Below are 22,232 nucleotides of genomic sequence, written 5' to 3'. Positions count from 1 at the left end.
ATGAAATTGCGCGAGGTACCGGGATCGATACCCGGATTCTCCACCGCTTATCACTACTAGTAATATATTCGTCTTACGGGCACGATACCAGAAATCAACCAGAGCAGTGGCTTGTGGATAACAAATAAAAATCTTGATTTTCTTGATGAAGATGCTTACAAATAAAAGATAAAAGCTGTTATACCAAACCTAACATCTAACTATATACATTCTTAACTTAATTACAAATGCAACAGATGGCAACTTTTTCAACTTGATTGTAAATGCATATTCTAACTCATTACAATAATTCAACAACAGATGTTATAAGCGGATGTCTACCCTGAACTTTCAACTTGGTTATGTTGACATCTGCTTATAAGTGCTAAGTTGAACATGTTGACATCAGGTCGATGACTGTGTGGATGTTTGTCACAGTTTCAAATTAACACATAACTGTCCAAATTCATGAAGTTGGCTAACGGAAATGTCTTGAACTTTGTTTTACCGAAAGTTTTCTGGGGAGCAAATTTCCTCCGTAACACCTCTGCAAGTGATAGATCAAAAAAAACTTGTAAAAAACTAAGAGTCCAAATGTCTGTCCCCGAGGCGCATTCTACCATAACATGGTTTGTTTGTATCTTGATTGCTATCATACGTAACCTCGAGCTGTAGCCGTAACTCAAACCCCAAGTCCGACCTAGCCACAACACTGACCTGATACCGAAATAGACCCATCAATTAATGTTATTTTGACTACTGCTTCCCACTCGGTTAACTATTCCTGTACTAGCCAGACATTCCTGTCCCGGGAGCACCACTGTGAAACTACTATAAAACAACAAATTAGGTTTTGGTACTTAGTATATGCCCGTATTGTATATATGTTTTAGCCAATTAAAAAGGAAATCAGCGCCAACGGTTATATTTTAGTGCAAATATCTGACCTTGTATAAACACAGAGCGTTATCAAAGTATTTGATCAACAGTGTGACTGTTTCGTCTTTCAAATAAATAAAACAGACTACACGTATAATATATCCTCTTTATTTCCGGAGAACACCATTCCTTCAGTCATAATTACAACCATACGTTACAATCTTTATATTTATGAGACATACTGATTGCATCCTTACCACGATGGCTGAGGGATATGTTTCACCAAAGTTTAGAGGTATTCAAGTAATTTCTATAATTGTTATATTAATTTAATGAAATGACGTGAACACCAGAGCATGCATCCTATTTACCGTCGATCGACCGATCGGCCGGCAGATTTAATGTCAGGCCAGGAAAAATGACTATATCTTTCTCTTACCAATGAAACTGTAGACACATGGAGTGCCTTAAACCGATGTGTTTCCCTGTGTGCTCGACAAATGCATAGCGCCACTAACGGCCACATCTACGTTAACGTTAATTATTTCAAGATGGCTTCCGTTGCATTGATGTTTCCTTGTCCTTGCCAGTCATTGAAAAGCGAATGAACAAGTGAGAAACGGAAGTGGAGTTATCAAGTTGCGAAAAGTCAGCCGTGAGTAAATATGCGAATTTCCCCAGTTAAATACGGACTCACTATAGTACGGCATGTATGTCGGCGTAGTTGATGCAAACATGGTCGACGGTCAAATAAATTGAATTCACAGTTTAAAGAGACACATCAATACATATCCGTAGCACGCTTGTAGTGGAAAATGTTATTAAAATGCCCATACATTAATTTATATGTATCACCGAAAAACAACATAAAGTCTCCGTTTGAAATCCAAACCAAGCGGCCTTTTGATAGGCCATAACTAAAAACCCCAATTTTATATAAAAAACAGTATCCACATCAAAACCAAATGCCGCAAAATAGTTCACCGAACGAAATGTATGAAGGGTAAAACCCAAGTAATAAAGACTGCAACAGAAAGACAAACAAACGAAAGACTAAACAAAAAGAGTGACAAAAGGAATCATTTTTAATTGAATCTGTTTTGAAACATACCGTGACAGAATCGAAATGCAAGCAAAACTATAGGCTAAGTTGAATTTATATAGTTCAAAAATGCCCAAACAAAAATATCGTGACACTACAGTATGTATGCTATACTATACTCTATGAGGCAATAACTAAGCAAGCATCCATAGTAAGTATGGCAATTGTGATACTACAAACACTGGAAGATAATTATTATTTATATCTTATAAAAGTAGACGTAATGTGTTAAGCTGAAGTTACCTAATGTGCGAAGGGTCTTCTTTATAATTGGGGCTTGAAATACTTTTTCGGCCAACATGTTAGGTTTAAAAAAATAAATGCGCCCTTCTCCCTGTGTGTGCACAGTGACCGGGTTATACCTATCAAATGCCATATTCCAAGAATTTCTCCTTAGCATCACTACAAGTCTCCGATCCTTTGCATGTTTAACCTAAGGGGCTTTATGGTCTGCTAAGTGTTTTATATATTTGCAAAAACGTGCAGCTGCAAGGCTAGAAGCAGCTTCCACGTCCAGATTTTGAGTGCGACTCACAGACTTCATCATGTAATTCTATTCTCATTTTATTTATAACAGAACATTTTAACATCGACAATTTCTCGGTCAAAGTGACCAAAACCAGAATGATTAAGCATATTCAGGTAAAGTCTAGAATATATGCTGTATTATTTTCAACTTGTAATGTGTGCACATTGATCAGGCAGTCTACCTGCTACAAGATAATGGACATACATATTGTAGTGTGCTACCATGCAGGTACAGTATTTAGAGCTCTGATATGACTTCTATACAGATGAGAAAAACAAGAACATGCTACACATATCCGAATGTAAAGACTGTATATGGATAATTAAAAAACGATCACCATGCTATAATTTATCTGGTACTGATAATATGCCATGACTTCGGATCAGAAGAAAAAAACACATTAAATACAACGGCACGTTACCACACACGTTCTTTGTAAAACAAATGATAGGACCTAAATCAAAGAAAAAGGGCTTAACTACTAAGGCGATCTACTGACACTTATTATTTCAGTAAAATTATTATTTGGCCTCAGCCGTCAAAGTTATCTTTTTTACAAAACCTCATTCTTCCGACATAAATAGACATAACCATATCCCGGCATATTTGGAGTCATCTTTATAATCCTGACCAGGTATAGATGAATACCATATGCTATACAAAGACTACTGTGTTATCCTGATCCAATATGAACACATATGTGCACTCTCCTGTCCTAACTGTGATATTATTAAACATTTTATTCCACCATCGAGATCCTAGCCATCTCGACCCAGGGGGCCTGTAGGTAATGAGCACATTACTATTCCAGACATGCTACGCAATTATTGACATCAAGCCTAAAACGAAGCATCGACACCCACTCTACCTCGACTCAACATAAACATTTACACTCACTATCCCGACGTAAGAATCAAACATTCTCTCTATCCTCACTGAACTTGAGCACTTACATTTGTAACACCAACTTATCATTTTTGCAAGAATACAAACATAATGTTGTTTTCTGGTCCCCGTTGAAGAAAATTAAATTCATCTGTGGTATCTAGATTATCTTGTTTTTTCCTAAGTAGTACCAGAACACGGTAGTATCCGTCCGTACTATCTACTTTGAAAGATGAAGCAAACGTTAAATTGCCAGTCTTTAATTACATAACTGCAAGCAGGTCCAATCTGTACAAATCACTGAGGAAAAAGCAACTGAATACATATGACAAAATGTGGAAAAGTGATTCTGACAATGTTCATTGATTTAAAAAATCAATGTGTTTTGTAACCTTTTTATCGCTCCCTGCCGAGTCAAGTGGGTTTCTCAAGGCCCTTTTGAACTTTAAAATTATCGAAGTATAAAGAGAAAGTTGAGTCCCATTCACTGCTTACGTACACCAGATATAAAAGAAATAACATTCAAATAAACGAGTCTCAGATAGGCTTAATTGTTAGCAGAAGTCAAAAACATTTATTTCAAAGCAATAAGACAAACCATTTCTTCCATTTCAGTCAGCTCAGAAAGAACCCTTGCTCAGTCAACTATAAAGATAGTTTTTACATTGCGCAATGATGTCTTCACAAACCTAAGTTTTTTAAAACCCTGAATATAAACTATACTGTATTACATAGCATAAAGTCCGAAGTTGAATATCATGTAAACATTTTTGGTAAACCCATTCTAAATATCAGTGATCAACATGACCCTCTTTATCATGCACTTCATTGTATACATTATTGTACCCTATGACTTTTATTTAACAAATTCATACACCACCTTATAACTTATACCAATCTATTGACAATACTACAAACGATCTCAGAACATTATAAAATTTAGTTTCGATGTGTAGCTGTGATTGTTTTTATCTCAACATTGGTTGTAATGTTTGACGACATCAAACTGAGAAATTTCCAACAGCCAATCCCGTATATCGAACAACAGAACATCGTGTTCTGGAAAGTACCTCATGGGGTTTAAAGTGGTCAGAAAGATCTAATACACAAACAAAACTATTGTACACTGTCTACAAATGCAGTTTAATGTATCACAATTCAGTAATCAGAGAATTAAGAGTATACCTAACAACTTCAGAAATATTTTCTGTTGAATGAATCTGCCATATTGGAGGGTGCTTTTCAGTGTCAAAGGTCACACGAAGAGACGCTTTGAGTATCAGCGTCATTTCCAAATTAGAAACAAATAACCAAGGACCAGTAACGCCGAAAGTAAAAACGTGTATTTCCTGTATCATTCCTCCGACGAAAACAGCAAGTAACTAGTGGTATTTATTTTAATTTTCTTATCTTCGCAAACACCGTTCGTAGTTGGTCTGTAATCCGTTTTGCTGATACAAAGGGAGCGTCCGGGAAGATATTTGTGTTTTTCGTATGGTTCTTCAAAGTCACCCGCTAAAGGGAAAGTCGCACTTTTTAGCTTTCACGATTTCATCGAAATCACTCTTTATTTTTTAATTTTGTGTTAAAATTTCCCAACATCGAAAATGTTTAAAAAAGTGTGAAGTGAGTGAAGGAAAATTGTTCCGGGTCAGTTAAATCAGCCTAATAGTAGGTCCAGTGACTGGAAATACACGTTTTTGTTTTCGGCAAGACAACGGTACAAATTACTATCATTTAAATCCACTGAATACAGGATAATGTGAACTAACGACTACGCTTATAACTATAGTATGAAATATGACAATTAGCACTACTGTAAATGTCATCTGCAATAAGCATTTTTTAATGTTCAAGGCATTTTAACAAATACACTTATAAGAGTAATTTATATGTGGGTATAAGTTTTACACTCATGATTTAATTTCTAGAAATAAGAAGAGACATACTATTACAACTGTGTCGAAAACTATCGGACAACTTTGATGCAAAGTCTTGGATGCAAAGACACTACTCTGCTTTTACTTTGAAACGTTAAGAAGGAAAACACTACGGCATATACGAGAAATTTAACGTCTCTGCATCGTTCCTGAACAATCGGAAGGTAATCATGGCAACGAGAACTGTGTCAGAGCGACTGGGTATCAAAGGTTTAAGATATCAAACATGGCGGGACAGCCTCTATTGTTCACTGCTCAAATATCCACATGTGAACATGCATAAAATGATGCAATTAAATTCTTTGTGTTGTTTGCAACCATTACTCCTGTCGAATTTAACAACGTGTCTGAGAAGCTGTCACATTCTATACGTATATAACATGGTTCTGACATACAAAAAGTCTATAACCACACACAAAGAACGAAGGTAAAGAAGTTTTACATTTATGGGTAAAATCCCAGGCATGGGAAAACCAGATCGACTTTCCAAGCGTAATGGGAAAGGAGTGTCAGCGTTTACGATTTCATTTGTTTTTCGAGTAAACTGTTCAGGCGACAGATTAATCACTCTCAGTTCTGACGGGAGTTGTTCATTTCAAAATCAAATGTGAGCGTTTTTAAACGGCAGATCAAACATATTTCCTAGTAAAAAAATCAGGGGTAATCGTAGAAAGTTCACGAGTTTCGCTGCCGGAAATCGTGCAAATCATAAGTCTTTCAGATTGCATCGATTATTCACTCGCTGGAAAACAACGTTATCATATCTTTTAACTCTTGAAAAGGAACTTTATGAAGAAACATTTTTACGGAGGTTTATGTAGTTTATTAAATCTAGACTATCGAATACGCCTGCTTAGAAAGAACAAAAAAAAAAACAAAACCAAAAAAACCCACGAGAAACAGAAAATTAAAAACTGCAGCCATGTGCTTTATGTTTGCAAATGCATTTGTGGTACAACAGTAACTGTTCCAACCTCTTAAGTCGTATTCCTATATAAGAACCCTTTTATCTTTCTTGAGGAAACATTGATATTAAATATAACTGTAACTAAGATAGATATCACTTATATGAAGATGATACATCTTGACTGTGTAACTGCAAAACGTTTGTTGATGTGACTACAACTAAACCAAAACACTTTCTTTATTTTTCGATCAGAAAAATGCGAAAAATGATCAAAGGATACCAAATATGCCTAAGTTGTTACGTCATACACCGGACGTTTATATGCAGTATGGTTGGGCTAATTTGAAGTAACTATTTCCTTAGTTCCACAAGAACAGTTTTAAAAAAATACTAAATTATCGTGACAGCCCATAAAACAGGAGCACTTGTGTGGCAATGAACTTCATGCAAGCTGGTTAACTTACCTAAGTTAGCATTATGTGATAGACACAGAATACACCAAGAGCTACAGGTCAAAACAGTCCCTTGAATCCAAAATTACTTAAGTCAATAGATTATATCTATTAAAGGATATGAAAATTACCGACTGTCCACTTAGACTACTTCAGTTAAATAAATACAGCGGAACCATCTATTTCATTTTAATTCTTGAAATGTTACCTTTGATTGGTTCATAAACTAACATTGATTTATTCAAAAAAACTATTTGTCAGATAGTTTTGAGGTAAACCTGAACATCTGAAGTTGTATGCATAAAATTGATGAACATACGGATTGATGATCTACTTTTCCGTAATATTGTTATGAAGTATAAATTCCTTACAGTTAATCGAAGATAAAGAATTGTAACGATGCTTGTGACAAGCAAATGCGGCAAATCGTACCCCTTAGTGCTTTAAAAAGAACCCAACCATAATTAATTCCAGGTCTCAAGCAAGAAAGGTTAGTAGAATAAATGATAATCACCCAAAGGGTATCATTGATCTCGTGAGAATAAGCGATCATTTCTACATATAGAACGATCTATTGTCAAAACATTCTGTTCTTTTATACTCTAAAATCAAACACCTAACCATAGAATTATAAACTGCGGTGAATATCACGGTAAATCATAGTGATATTAATGCGGAACGGCTATGGCTATATATGGTAAGGGTACCTGCAATAGCATACAGCAGATATGACAACAGCCAAAAATAGCGGTAACTTGTAGTTTAAATCCTTCTTCAAAATATAACTGCTAAAAAGTATGACAGACTCTTTACATTAGACTATAGATTCTGGAATTTCTTCATATAGATTCGTGTTGCGAGTTAACTCAGTTTCATTTTTTCTGTCCTTCTTGGTAGCATCTTCGGCAAGCAGTTTGTCCGCCTGCCCGAGTCGGATCTCCTCCAGGTTGTGTTCATTTACCGTAGACGCTTTGCTGCCATTTTTGGCCAGCATCTCCGTCTCTGTTTGTCTATTAGCTTCATTTGCCGACTTGGGTTTCTGTGGAGGAATAAGAAGGTACAGTCTGTCTAAAAGTAACTAACTAAAATACTCTTTAAATTAATTTGCTCCCTGACAGGAAATACATAGACGAAAACTCATTTGATCAAAAAATTATATTCTGGACGTGATAAGATTATGCTTGAAGTCATGCGAATTTATGCAGCCACTACATCTTTGGAGTCAGGTAAATTCTAAATGAAACTGAACAGGCGCAATTCAATTCGGCCGTAGCGTAACCTTTTATCATGCATTACAAAGGCCCTTCTGTGGAAAATCCTAAGGAATCTATATTCTAAAAGTTTCTAAGAAATTAACATCTGAGAAATTAATCCATTTCTAGGAAATTCTAAGAATCCTAAGGAATATAGGGGCAATAATTATGAAAATGATTGAATTGGTCAGTATTTTTATTAGAATGCCATCGGAAACACAAACAACTGTTTCTAAATACGCCTAAAATTGACTATCCTTACATCTCATTATACCTCAAGTGACAAGGGGTTTTTTGAGAGCGGGACGTTTGTTTGTATGCCTTCAGGTAGTGATGTTTGATTAACTGTGTGCTGAAGTTTACAAATAACTACTCAGGGAAATGAAACACTTCTATTATTAAAGGCTTTAAAAACTACGGTTTGACGAAACGTATCGTTTCTAGACACCCATTCTCAACGGGGTTTCCAAATCCGCCCTCACATGCTGCGACATTCTAGTGGACGCACACCACACACACAATCAGAAGGTAATAAGTGCAAAGCTGGGTGAAAGCGAGGATAGGTAAAACAAAGATTCACTAAAAGCAATGAAGCATTACTTTAAGCCATAACATATACTTTAACAAGATGCGCACACATCGAAGACGGTGAAAGAGTTTGGAAGCAAAGAACGTACGATAGCCAAAGAGAGGACAGTGCGTATTTGCCGTGGAACTTTCACAGTACCGTCCCCTTCGTAGACCCCGTCGGGTTGGCAAAAGAGGACGGACCTCTATGCACCTTGTCATTGGCGGCATTGTTACCGGTCAGCCATTTTGGACACCATGAAAACGTGAACATCTCGGCGAATCCCTTTCGGAAGTTGTCGTTAAACCCACAGTAGATGATAGGATTCATCGCGCTGTTGGCATAGCCGATCCACAAAGTGAAGAATGCGATGTGTTTCCGAATGCTCAGGTCAATCTAGAGAGAACAGAGAGAAAATGTGGTGTAAATATAACATTTCGTCACATACAATTCAAAGAGAAAGATTAATCATCATTATTTTTCCGACCAAAAGGTTTGGAAGTGAAAATTAAGCACTGAAAACTTAAAAGTTGATCGGCATCATCAATTTGATGGACAATAATGACGGTTAATATAACAGTAGTCAGTAAATTTGAACAATTTCATCCTTTTTGAAATACCCACGACCAAGAAAATTCTCTCGCGACATTAATGATCGCATACATGTATATCCTTTGTATGACAGACATGTCAGTATTACGTATTTTATGGTAGTACACGTACAAGTGTTCGCACTTCATTGACCGTCGAGGATTCTCACCAAGATGCCGTCCCACCACCCGCGTATTATTCCATTAGTTACGTCACTCAAGTGCCACTGTGACACATCACCGTACCTCTGTGATGTATCATACGCCACAGTCCCTCTAGAGGACTGTGTATATGCCATACGGCGGAAAACACTTGAACGGTCTTTCACGCTGAAGTTTAGTAGGAGAAAGTTTCAAAGCAAGCTCCCCGCAGACATTTTTTATGAGTAGCGTACTTGGAGAAAAACAAGAGTTTTTACGGAAAGTGTATTCTACATAGCTATAACTTAGCTCGGTTGTTGAACCACTTTTTCTTAAAGGTATACTGTCACCTGTTCCAATTTTGCCACAGTTACCATGGAAAGAGAAAATCTAACCAATTACAGATTTTACAACGCTTACAGGCAAGCCTTGCCACTTCGATGCCTGGTATGCATGTTTTTTTACACACACTAAACGTTTTCATATCATTAACAGGAAGGAACCTAATGACTGGATTGTTTGTACAGGATAAACAACAGAAAACCTGACACCGAAATATACATGTATCTGACATGTAAGCCTTGAGACAGAGTACTATCACCAGTCTGGGGTGCAAATTAATGTCTTTACGACCAGATGGCTATTGACTCACACACATCCAAATTAAAGTCAGGCACACTATTACGTAACAGAAACATGATATTTATTATTTCCTTGTACTTGGACAAGAATGTTAATGATATGTGTACTGCGGCATTTTGTAATACGACGCATTTTGTAATAACTTACGCAAAATGTAATAAGGGTATCAGCATTTTGTAATAAAATGGTCTACGCATTTTGTAATAAGGGTATCAGCATTTTGTAATAAAATATTGTTTACGCGATTTGTAATAAGGTATCAGCGTTTTGTTATAAAACGCGTTTTGTAACATAAGTTAACGCATTTTGTAATAATTATAAACATCCGCTGATATTGTATGTATTTCAAAATGCTTTGTGGTTTCTGAATACGCAAAAATGTAATAGCATATAATGATGTCGATATTATATCTCACTACCGAGGCTAGGTTATCATAATAACGCCACATTAGGGGGTCTGAGTTGATAGTCAAAATGCAATTGAAGACAGAATGAGATTCATTGTATGCGATTTATAATTGAGAAAACAAACCGAGGAAGTTTTAGTAGGTTTACATACAGTACTGTACTTTGAAAAGACAATATACTGCAAACCGTTCTGCATTTTTTTCTCTTCAATGTTACTGTTGGTGGATGGAAAGAGAAAGGCTTGGAGATGACATGCAGAGCTCAGAATATGATAAAAGACAGCGACATCATCAACATTGACAGTGTTGTGTTCTAAGACCTAATTTTATTATACTAATGATGTACATGCCACAAAACCCACCTTATCCAGAAATGGTTCCCTTGTGACATTTTGAGGGGTTTGGTCTGATTTTTAGGGCGTTGCTACATTATTTTTACTTTTATTTACTAAAGATAAACGATAAATATTGTTTTTTGGTTACAATAAAATTGTGTATTCTTATGTTTTTGCATGTATATTGGATGAAGTTTGCAAAACTCGAATAATCAAATTCTGAGTTTTGCAAAATGATCGTAATGTTAGTGTACACTGTGATTTGAACGAAGCTTTTATTGAGTTCATAAAAATGATGTTACAAACATTTTCCTGGAACCATCAGTTGTAGACAACAGAATCTAATATACATTTAGACATAATTGAGAAATGGGAAGTGATAAATTCTTTAGAATGCTCTCAGAAAGAGAAGCAATTTAGAATACTGGTGGCCATTCTGAATATTTAATGAGGTCGTGTGACCAGTATTTGCATATTTTGGGGGCAATTGTAATACTACAATTCAAAAAATATCTTGTAAATGTGGACAAAGTTTGATAAATTCAATAGTCAGAAGATATAAAATAGGATACCTTGACCTGTCTGACCCCTATTCAAGGGCGCTGTGTGTAATTCTTGACTTATGAGTGAAGACAAGAAAATCTGTGTAAGGTTTATCAAATCTGTGTAAAGTTTATCATAATGTATAAAGTTTACATCAAAGTCCATGGTAATGGGACTCTAAAATGTGATTATGCATTTGAATATGATAAAATATCGATTATCTTTTACTCGAAAATTGGAAAACATGTAAAAATAATGATACATTTATATTGTTGGCGGCCATTTTGAATACCTAATTAGGTCACATGACCAGTTTTAGCATATTTTGGGACAAGTGTGTCATTGTCATTCAAAATATACATACTTACTGTGGGAAATATTTCATAATATTAGGTGCTGGATGTTATGTTACATTATGCTTTGACTGACCTAACACTTATACAGAGCCTTTGTTTACATTACTCTTAGCAGGTCGAAATGATACAAAATATCTGTGTTTTTTCAAAATCTTTGTCACAATTTCATTGCAGTCCATGCTGACGTGATAGAAAACAGGTTTGGTGATGAAAAATGATGAATTAATGAGGAATTCCTATGAAAATAAAGAAATATGTGGAAAAAATACAATATTTTATATATTAGCCGCCATTTTGAATACTTAATGAGGTCATGTAACCATAATTTGCATACTTTTGGCACAAAGTATTGTGTGATGATTCCAAAATTATAATGGTATGGGGACAGTCTTTGTTAATTTAAGAAGTCAGACGTCATGCTAGATGGTACTTCCAAATGTCAACTCCACCCCAGGGCCTTGGTATGGGGTGCAAAGGGTTAAAGTGGAAAATAAACGTACAAAAGGTTGCAATATTCTAAGCAACTTCTACATGTATGATATGTGTTTCTCTAAAGTTGATTGTCGATAATTTATGGTAATAAGATGGGAGGAGCTCGTTAATATGTCAATGCTGACAGCCGATATTTATCAAAATACACTGAAATAAACACTGACGTGAAGCAGTCAATTAAAATACTGAATGATCATTTATTTTAATCATTCCATAGACAAGGACAAAATAAAGCTCTATCGACAGACCAGCCACTTTTCCTTGTATGTAAAAGGTGACAATTCATATCTACTGAGCCATGGTTTTGTTTTCTCAGATCTATTTCTTTCCCGTTGTGTTCCTCCTTTGAATTCACGCTATCGCCCAATGGTAAAATTTGTCTAGCCAACGACCTAGGATAAGCTGCCCTGCAATACTATGATTAAGCTACATTTGGTTCGCTATCCTACTGGTCATACCTGCCAAATATCTGCCATTATTATTAAATGATAACAGCCATAGAAAGATTGATAGACAGACAGACAGACAGACAGACAGACAGACAGACAGACAGACAGACAGATAGATATATAGATATGCATACTCAGGCACTCTTTCCTCCCTCCCTACCCACATAGATGCAGACATACATACATGCATGCATGCATACATACATACATACATACATACATACATACATACATACATACATACATACATACATACATACATACATACATACATACATACATACATACATGCATGCATGCATGCATGCATGCATACATACTCAACAGGTCATATATACTTCCGCTTTAATAGCTGAACAAGTCAAATCACTAAAACATCAGATTATTCTGACTATTTTAGTTTAGTTTAGTTTTAGTTTAGTTTACTTTACATTACTTCAGTATAGTTAAGGTTATTACGAAAATAACGCAAAGAATGTATAAAGACACATACATGTAGTCATTAGCGCGCGTTTAGCGCGTCGGGCGATGCGTTGCACAAATGTCTGAGTGCTTACTTTGCGGTATTTTCGTAGTAATTATTATCGTACATCTCCTTTTTTATCAAGAATATATGCACCCGTCGTTTCCGATGCATTATTCCATACACTTTAGAGGCATATTCTGCATCGCCCTCTTAACTGCGAGCGGGTTAAGGGTAAGCGTCATCTTTGTTTACATCGCGCGCTCATCCAACATTCGATGTACGAGCCGAGCAGCGATGCCGTGCCATATTTGTACTGTGCCGTCTTGGTGAACTTTCGTTATTACCTCATAATATTTTTCACCTCTCAACAATCGTTATACATTTACTTCTGTTTCTTTAACCAGATAGAAGTTATTTTCAAAGTACAGTATGGAGTTTCAATATAGAGCCATTCAATGACGCACTGTTTATCATCAAATATAAAGGGGTTATTGCATGCCCGTTACGTGCCCGTTTTTACCGAAGCTCGATTCTATTGTTTGCGAAGGCAGATGTATAATAATTTATTTTATGTTATTATATTTTATTACACCCCACTCATTCAGCGTGCACTGCCATTGGTTAAACACGACTCACGTGACATATAAAAGAACGTGATGATGCCCCCTGCGAATGTGATGCCCTCTGCATTTGATATTACATGGATGACGTCATTTTACTTACTGCGCATCCTTTCTGTGCAAAACAAATTGTCGTTCGCTTGTTGTACTTTGCAGTCGGCAACTTATGGCTGAAAAATGTCATGCAGAGCTGTCACCGGCACAGTTAGACGATATTCTGATGCAAGTAAACAGCAAACGAACGAAAATGGCAACAAGGAATGCAATTTCTGTATTCAACGACTATGCAAGCAACAAATTTGGATGCGCCACCGAGGAGATCGGCAAACTTTAGTGGCAACCCTAGACTCGGCACTGACAACATTTTACGCTGAGGTCCGGACTCAGAAGGCGAGCTGTACTCGAAGAAGTCTTTGTGTTTTTTGTTTCTTTGCATGTTTGCTTGTTATGTTTAAAAAAAAATAATAACACATGAGAGCCAGGGCAATATTACGATTTTTTTGCCTGAGTATACGATTTTTTTATCTGAGTATCTACCTGTTGATTGCTTGTTGTCTGCAATACATCAGAAAGAATGTCGTTATCCTATATTTAATAAATCAACTGACTGTGTACACCAATGATTCTCTCAAATCGTTACCTGCCTCAGATGATCAGTTGGTAAAAATACTGATTGACAGCTGTCTAAAATTAAGTCTGTCTAATTTCAAGTGGAAGTCAGGGAGCGATCAAATTTTGTACTTACTTAACGAGTAAACACACTCTTTGTAATACCATTCCAAAGTCAATAAAATATCTGTTAATGCTTTAAAACTGGGGAAAGTTTTTAAAATTATTACAAAATGCGTTAACAGTTATTACAAAGTGCGAATTATTACAAAATGCTGATACCCTTGTTACATTTTGCGTAGACAATTTTTTATTACAAAATGCTGATACCCTTGTTACAAAACGCGTAGACTGGTTTATTACAAAATACTGCAGACGTTATTACAAAATGCGTCAGTTATTACAAAATGCTGATACCCCTTATTACATTTTGCGTAAGTTATTACAAAACACGTCAGTATTACAAAATGCCGCAGCACAATATGAAAACGTTTAGTGTGTGTAAAAAAAACATGCATACCAGGCATTGAAGTGCCAAGGCTTGCCTGTGAGCGTTGTAAGCGGGTGGCCGCTTTTTAAAAACAGAGCCCCCACACGGGCATTTTGAATACGCCCCTTAGACCATATATGGGCATATTTAGATTACAGTTGATTGTATACCTTTAAGGGTGGGGATTGGCCGAGCAGTTTTGACTGTGATGTCTTCGCTAGGTGACTGGGTGCCGCACGTTGTGAGTTTGAATCCGATCGAAAATCTACTGAATAACATCTAGATATGCACAGAATGGAGCGAGGCCTCGAAGGACCTGCGCCTTCGTCTTTATAAAACTCTAGAAAACGTGAATGAAAGTTTTTTTTTTAAATGGACAGTAACTGTGATATTTGACAGTCACGATGTTTCGATATTTTTTGTTTTGCATGTCTACTACAGGTTCTTGCCCCTGTACACAGTAACTTGTGAATCGATACACGACGGCGGCCGTTGTATGGTATGTACTTCCTACTTTTTCAATGCATCCATCTTGTATCGATTCGCAAGTGACTGTGCGCTTGTACTACTCCCAAAAGAAAAGTACATGTAAGATACCAATGAATTAGCTAGTCAGCTCGGCCTGTACGCGTGAAGACTGCATTTCTATCGCTGACAAGTGAATTCTGGACCGCACAAGAATTCAAATGGGAACAATTACGGTGCATTCTTCACGTATAAACGCTGTATTGACAAGCTAAATAATAGATGTTTCAACATGACTTGGGGAGTAGAACAAGAACTTGCCATTGACATTCAAAAGAACAATCAAGAACAAGTCACCAAAAGTCACTACTGGCCCTCCAATCACAGGGGACTCGTACTTGTTGTTTATTTGTGTCTGTTTGTTTGTGTGTATGTATTTGTGTTTGTTTATTTGTTATTTTTAATAAAATAACAGCGAAAAGCTGTTTTGTTAATATTTGTCAATAAAGAGCAGTTTATTTATTTGTTTGTTTATTTATTTAGAGGGAGTGAATAAGTCTAACCCTAACCCTAACCCTAACTTAAGCCTAACCCTAACCCTAACCCTAACCCTAACCCTAACTTAAGCCTAACCCTAACCCAAACCATCGGAAATACGTATCAACATACAAACAAATAAATAAATAAATAAATAAATAAATAAACTGCTCTTTATTGACAAATATTAACAAACAGCTTTTCGCTGTAATTATATTACAATAACAAATAAACAAACACAAATACATACACACAAACAAACAGACACAAATAAACAACAAGTACGAGTCCCTGTGCTCCAATGGCAACGCAGCAAAAATATCACCACATACATAAAATACATTGAGATAGCGTGAAACCATGTGAAGCGGAAAATGCATAGGAAATACCAAGCCTTTCCAGTTTATCTTTTGAAGATTTACGATGTAATACATTGACAAGTCACATGATTGATAGACGCTAAGAATTATGTCCAGCTCCACAAATTTTTTCAACAACGGTTGCTTTGTAATTCCGAACAACAAACAATAGGAATAAAATATCCAACCGTCCAGATAAGACGAGCGACGTTTATCAAAAGAGGCGTACTTGTCACTGTGCAATGCAAGCAACTTCAGTTGTGCTCTTTTTTGTCTCTTTGTAACTGTGTTTTGTCAAATAACACGTTTCGTGTTAGCAGACAATCGCTTTTGATGATTAACAGTCACTGTTGAAGAGACATTCAATTGCTTGTTCATTTCTTATCGACGGAGCATGTAATCGATTTATCCTACAGGCGGCTTCCCAGTTTGAAAAGAGCTGTTTTAAATCACGCAATTCTTGCCCGGTTCAAATAGCGCTTCAAATCCGGTAATTGTACTACAATCCTAGCCTGACCTTTAAAATTCATATTCTCCATTCATATTTTTGAAGGGAAACTCAAAGCAGGATGAAATGTCAGTCGTGAAAACGGATATTCAAACTACATTTAATGTACGGCTTCTGTTGAGGAATATTTAATTTCATTCACAGATGCATGCGATGTTTAGTTATACTTGTGTCATAGAATGCCTTGGCTATTGAACCACTTCAATATGCAGTTCTCCATTGGAGTATACAGTTTTGTTGTCTTGGTGTAGCTGTATACAGAGATGTGCGTATGCCATACCATTCTAGTCGAGGGTGACTTCGTCTTTGGCCAAAGACGGAGTCTAGGCATGCATGTAAATGGTAACGACGAGTTGGACTGAATTCATTTCGCTTTGGGATACAAAATATATCATGTCCAGCTTGACACTGTCAGTATGTTTGGAATGCTTTATCAGCAAAGAATAAACTCCGAAAAGCCTCGGGAACAAAACGCGGTTTCAATAAAATAAACACGATGCCAATACAGAATCGAATGACTTCCGTTACAACCTATGGGCCAGTACCAGCATTATGAACAAGATTAGATTCCGTGTTCACATTTGTCCGCTATGGACATTTGTACTAATTTTCTGCTTTCGGCTACCAACCACTTGCCCAAAGGCCAATTCTTCGGTTCTCTTTTGAGACTACAGTCAAAACCTTCATGCCGCACCCGATAGAAGATCGGGTTACGTTTGATTTGTTTTTAATTAATTTGATATATGATACGGCCCAGGAGGTTAATCTCCCGCCGGATATGGATTCCGTTTTAATTAAAACTAATGGCAGGGGATATTTGTTTTGATTTAGAGTAGCCTGGGTATTACGTGATATTTCCCACGTGGAATTCGCTGTAATGAATGGACTGAGATCAATCGCAGAGCTGGCACTTCTAGGGCTTGTGGCAATACCGATAGAAAGTAGATGTACTTTGTCTTCTGTCGTGATTGACTGCTCGACGTTTGACGAACTAAACTTTCCTGGGTTGTCAAATCTTTTGTCAAGACCTTATTTGCTGGCAGTAGTGTAAAACCTTATCGAGTACAAAGACATACCTGATATTCTTCCGGGTTCTTAGCTGATGATGTCAGCCAGACCTGATACATATTTTACTTGAGCACATGTCCTTCAAAACACAGACACGACTAAGGACAAAAAATTGTCCCATTTTAATCTATATATGAGAGTAAAGTCGTAAGTGATGGCTTTCATGACACCCGCTACTCAGTTCTGAACGAGCGAAAACATACTTACACGATACATTTTCCCAACTAGCCCTTTTTACCGTTGTAGTTTACATAGCGGATCTTTATAACAAGCATGTCTCATACAGTTCACAGTACAAAGTAACATAGCGCCAAATTAAAAATTGTTGAGGAGTTTTAATTTGCAGTTTAAGTTGACTCCATCTGTTATGAAAAAGACACACATGGCAAACTCACATTTTTGACAGAAAAAAAATATTGAGTCGATTCCTTTATCAAGCAGGAATTTTATAACTTTCTTATTGATTTCATATTGAATCATAATCATCTATTACATTTTAGCGTATATTCGTACAGACGTGTTCGAGATACAACAAAGCAAAGAGATGTGGATCTCTTCAAAAGAATGGAGACAATACTAGAAAATGGATGACTTTTTAAAATCCCTACACATGCAGACAAATAAAAACAACATATATGTATACGCAAACGTTAATCCTGTCCCGATTAAGATGATTATAGACTCTATTTCGCCTCAGCGTTTGTTTGAGAACATCTGTCACATCGGAGCCCTTTGTTGGCAACTGGTATCTTTATCACATTCTGTCAAATATTGTGTCAGGTTGCACATTCCAAACCTGCTAATTCGTCTGCATTTATTTGGCGGGTCTTCGCCTATGACGTCATCGCTAATATGCGGATATATTGAAGGCTATTTATAGATATATTAACAAATAAGCATGACTGTCTGGGTGTGATTAGCAAGTGCCATGGTGATAATTTTGCCTTTTTTCACAATTGAACAAATAAAACACTTGATGGTGGCTCGAAAAGTGCCATATAATTAGCTTCATCATCACAAATAATTACACTTTGTCAAAGTAGTTGTCCAAATTTTAACCATTTTAAAAAACTATCTTGTAAAGGTAGAACGCGCCTCGGGGACAGAAATTTGGGATTTCAAATTTTATCATTTTTCTTCTGACCTACAACTTGTGGGGCTCAGTTTGATGAAAGAAAACTTTTCACCATCTCAGTTTTCAGAAAATCGAAAATTGTATTTTTTATAGAGTTAACACGGGGATGGAGGCCATTTTGAATTTCAGATATCGGGGAATTTGAGCTAATTTGTCTCGCTAGTACCAAAGTTTGCATGGTGACCCCTAATTTTTTACTCTTGCTTTGGTAAGAGAATGGTCGACAGTTTCTTTGAGGAAAGTTTGAGCAAAAGTTTCAGTCTTTCACTTTCGAGGTGCATATTGCCTTAAATAATAATTTGCGAATTTGATTCAAATTACTTTTGTGAAATATACATGTAAAAAGGCATACTGTAGATGAATCGTTGTAATTCCCTATAGGATTTTACGTGTCATAGTGACTGCTGATGGTATCTCTCTGATGCTCGGATATATTTCTGATGTACATAGTTTCCTTTCTCCATTAAGAATTTGCAAACCCCTGACTTCATGAGAATTTATGTTTTGGATGTACAAGCTTAGAGGAAACCAATTGTTAGTTTTGTCATAAAATTTACGAATGATTCGATGATATTTATGATTTAGTTGTGTTAATTTAATCAACGTAAAAATTTGGCAAAACCATGTTTATGGACGTAATTGAGTCTTGTTGGCAATTTTATAGAGACTAGTTAATTGATATAATAATTATTCATTTATAATTTTTTACAATTTAAACGGTCTGTTTTTCATTCATGTAGTTGTTTAGTAAAAATAAAAAATAATTCATGGGTAACTAATGTGTTAGAACAGTTCAGTTGCATCAACCTGGTGCTGTCGGTATTATTTATTGAAATCTGTGGCTTCATCGTGCACCTGTAGCAGAGGTTATTGACAATTTTATCCGAGGTCTAAATTAATAAGTAGATCTAACTGTTACACTGGGATGGCTACAGATTGAGAACAGCTGTGAAAGATGTTGGCAGTTTAAAGAAATGTCTCAACGCGTTTTCGGTTGACAAAATGGTGAACAGCATTCACAAATATATATATATATATATATATATATATATATATATATATATATATATATATATATATATATTAAAGTTTTCGATAATGTATATTTAGTGTGACTTAATCATCATCAGATGAGTTTGACAAAAATTCTTTTCACAAGGAATTGTCACGCAGTGTATAGAAACATTTTAGTGGCCTTATTCAACAGGTTTGCCTTTTCAATAAAAGGAAAGTCTAATTATGCACCCATATATTTAAATTTCAGTTAAATTAATGTCAATATCAATTTGATATTTACTGTACATCTACTACATCTATTGGGATCGCTTTATTTATGTGCACGCGTGATATAATTCATTCCAACGTTACAATTCGTAGTATAACTTTGAAAAACGTATGCAATGTCATCAGCAAAACACAAGACGCCAATTAGTGATCATAATTCTTCCTACATCCTTTAGTAATCCCCAACTTGCTGATCATTATTTAACATTGTTAACCCGCAGTGGTTTCATTGTTGATGAATGTGTTGCTACAGCGCCATGAGTGACAAGAATTTTCGCTTTAACCCTTTGAGCGCCAAAGTCAATTTATTGCCGCCTTCATAAAATGGTCAAAAATTGTATGAAAACAATTGCCGAAAAATTCACAAATATTGGTTACAAGTTGCACAAATTTTGGTGGGAAAAATTACAGCACTCAAAGGGTTAAAGGCGCAAATATGCGAGTTAAATATACAGTGGTTTCAATTGGTATATGTGTCTTCAAAGTCTAAATATTTTATGTTACCAAGACTTCCCAATCACAAGCAATTAACCTTTTCGTTTCTTCTTCAGACTCTCATCTCAACGTACTTTGATTTATCTTTCGTAAAATGGCAATGTTATACACCCACTTTACAAATATTTGTGTAGGGATGCCGAAAAATGAAAATTCAGACAAAACGGATTAATAAGGCTTACAGTGGCTTGCTTTGAACCGTTGGCAATACTACTAGGCGGCAGTATCAGTCAATAACAAAGAAATTAACGCTTTGAAAGTTTAAACATCGTCTGGAAGGAGGTCACGTATAGTCGAAACAACACATCCACACACATCCCGTCAACTGTCCAGAACGCATCATTTGCAAACGCTGTTTGTGCGTCAGTGGTGTTGTTTTGACTACGTCTGACCTCCTTCCAGACGATGTTTGAATTTTCAGAGAGTTGATTTCTTTGTGATTACCGCGATAGTTCTACCTGGCAGTGTTGGTGACTCCTCACTTTTGACAGTACATCTAGTTTCCGCATTGCGGACGGTTCAACGCAAACTACTGTAGGTCAATCTAATCTTGCATGAGACGTGACAACATTCACAAAGACTTGTTATGAAACCAAGTTTTACAGTGACAGGCAATGGTGATAAAAAATTGCTAACGGAACGAATCCAATGACAGAGCATATAAGGTTTACCATATCACTGAAGGTTGAACGTTTCTACGAAACAATCTTTGCTTCCTTCCGGAGAGCCAACCCAGAAACATCTTCACGGCCAACTGCCTTGTCAATCATTATGGCGAAAGGAAGTGTTCTACCTTCAAGTTGTTAGATCAGCAAATAAGAGTAATAATAGAAATCTTCTCATTTTGTACGTTCGATATTTGAACATTAGAAGGTAACCAATGGCATTCTCAAGACTCATTGAAAATAAAAAAAGAACAGCAAATAATCATTTCACTGAGGGTCATATACTTCCCAGTGGGACGGGCATCCTTTTCTATTCTTCCTGTCTATATATTTGTCTGGTAAGAGATAAGATTAAGAAAAACGTGCTCTTTCCTCTTCAAATGTCACGCATAAGGGCGTACAAAATGTGTCGCCACGAAGCAACGATCGACGGTAGCGCTCAGAAACCTTCATTCCTAGGGCTTCAAAAAGAAAGAGTAATAAATATGAGGGAGAGAAGACTTTGTCGCTCGGAAATTACAATGCCGAGATGACTACGGATGAATTGGGATGAAATCGAATCAGCATAGAACAAGTTAATAAATGATATCCGGTTCGGAAATGGACGATTGTTTGACGACCTGTTGTGTTTTACTGTGAGTGATTGGTAATAAATGTAAGCACTAAGCAACGGTGTGAATCAAGCAATTCAACAAACCCAATAAACGGATTCGAAAGTGTGTCTCTCTCTCACCGAAACTTCGGATTTAATTTTCGGTTTCTTGCCTGGTCGCCAAAAGGTAAAATTCTCAGTAATCAATCAAATTCGGTATTAATTGCTTGCCAGCATGCAGTATAATCACAATGAGTTCTCATTAAGCTGCAAGGGCAGTTCCATCCCACGTTACCGGGTAACAAACCTAAATGGAGGTCAGAGATGACGCAGACATCCCCGCTGGTCGATTTCCAGACATCATTGACACATATAAACTGTGAAATATTGAGTGGGTCGTACGAATGTGTACAGACACCTTTGAAACGTCAATTTCATACCCACATTTTGAACGATTTACAGTTGCTCTGAGGTGTTTGTTAAGAACATA

The 22,232-nt window shown here is 36.4% G+C and overlaps 1 protein-coding gene across 6 annotated transcripts in view; it reads right to left on the bottom strand.

Annotated features, from left to right (window-relative positions):
• Window positions 1-3,925: 3,925 nt before the first annotated feature.
• LOC139122639 (neuropeptide FF receptor 2-like) overlaps window positions 3,926-22,232 on the bottom strand; it is a 96,869-nt gene continuing 78,562 nt past the window's right edge. For 2 of the 6 annotated variants that reach the window (XM_070688220.1, XM_070688221.1), the window contains exons 4-5: window positions 8,604-8,890; window positions 3,926-7,712 (exon numbers count right to left, since the gene is read on the bottom strand). In XM_070688220.1, coding sequence (XP_070544321.1) covers window positions 8,645-8,890 — 246 coding nt within the window. In that variant the 3' untranslated portion in view covers window positions 3,926-7,712; window positions 8,604-8,644. The remainder of the gene's footprint in view (window positions 7,713-8,603; window positions 8,891-22,232) is intronic. The other 4 variants (XM_070688219.1, XM_070688218.1, XM_070688215.1 and 1 more) reach the window with 2 other exon arrangements.

Source organism: Ptychodera flava, chromosome 22 (genome assembly GCF_041260155.1).
Source record: "Ptychodera flava strain L36383 chromosome 22, AS_Pfla_20210202, whole genome shotgun sequence".
Classification (NCBI taxonomy): Eukaryota; Metazoa; Hemichordata; class Enteropneusta; family Ptychoderidae; genus Ptychodera; species Ptychodera flava.
Note: the sequence above shows the minus strand (reverse complement) of the source record. Positions and strands in the feature narration are given on the sequence as shown.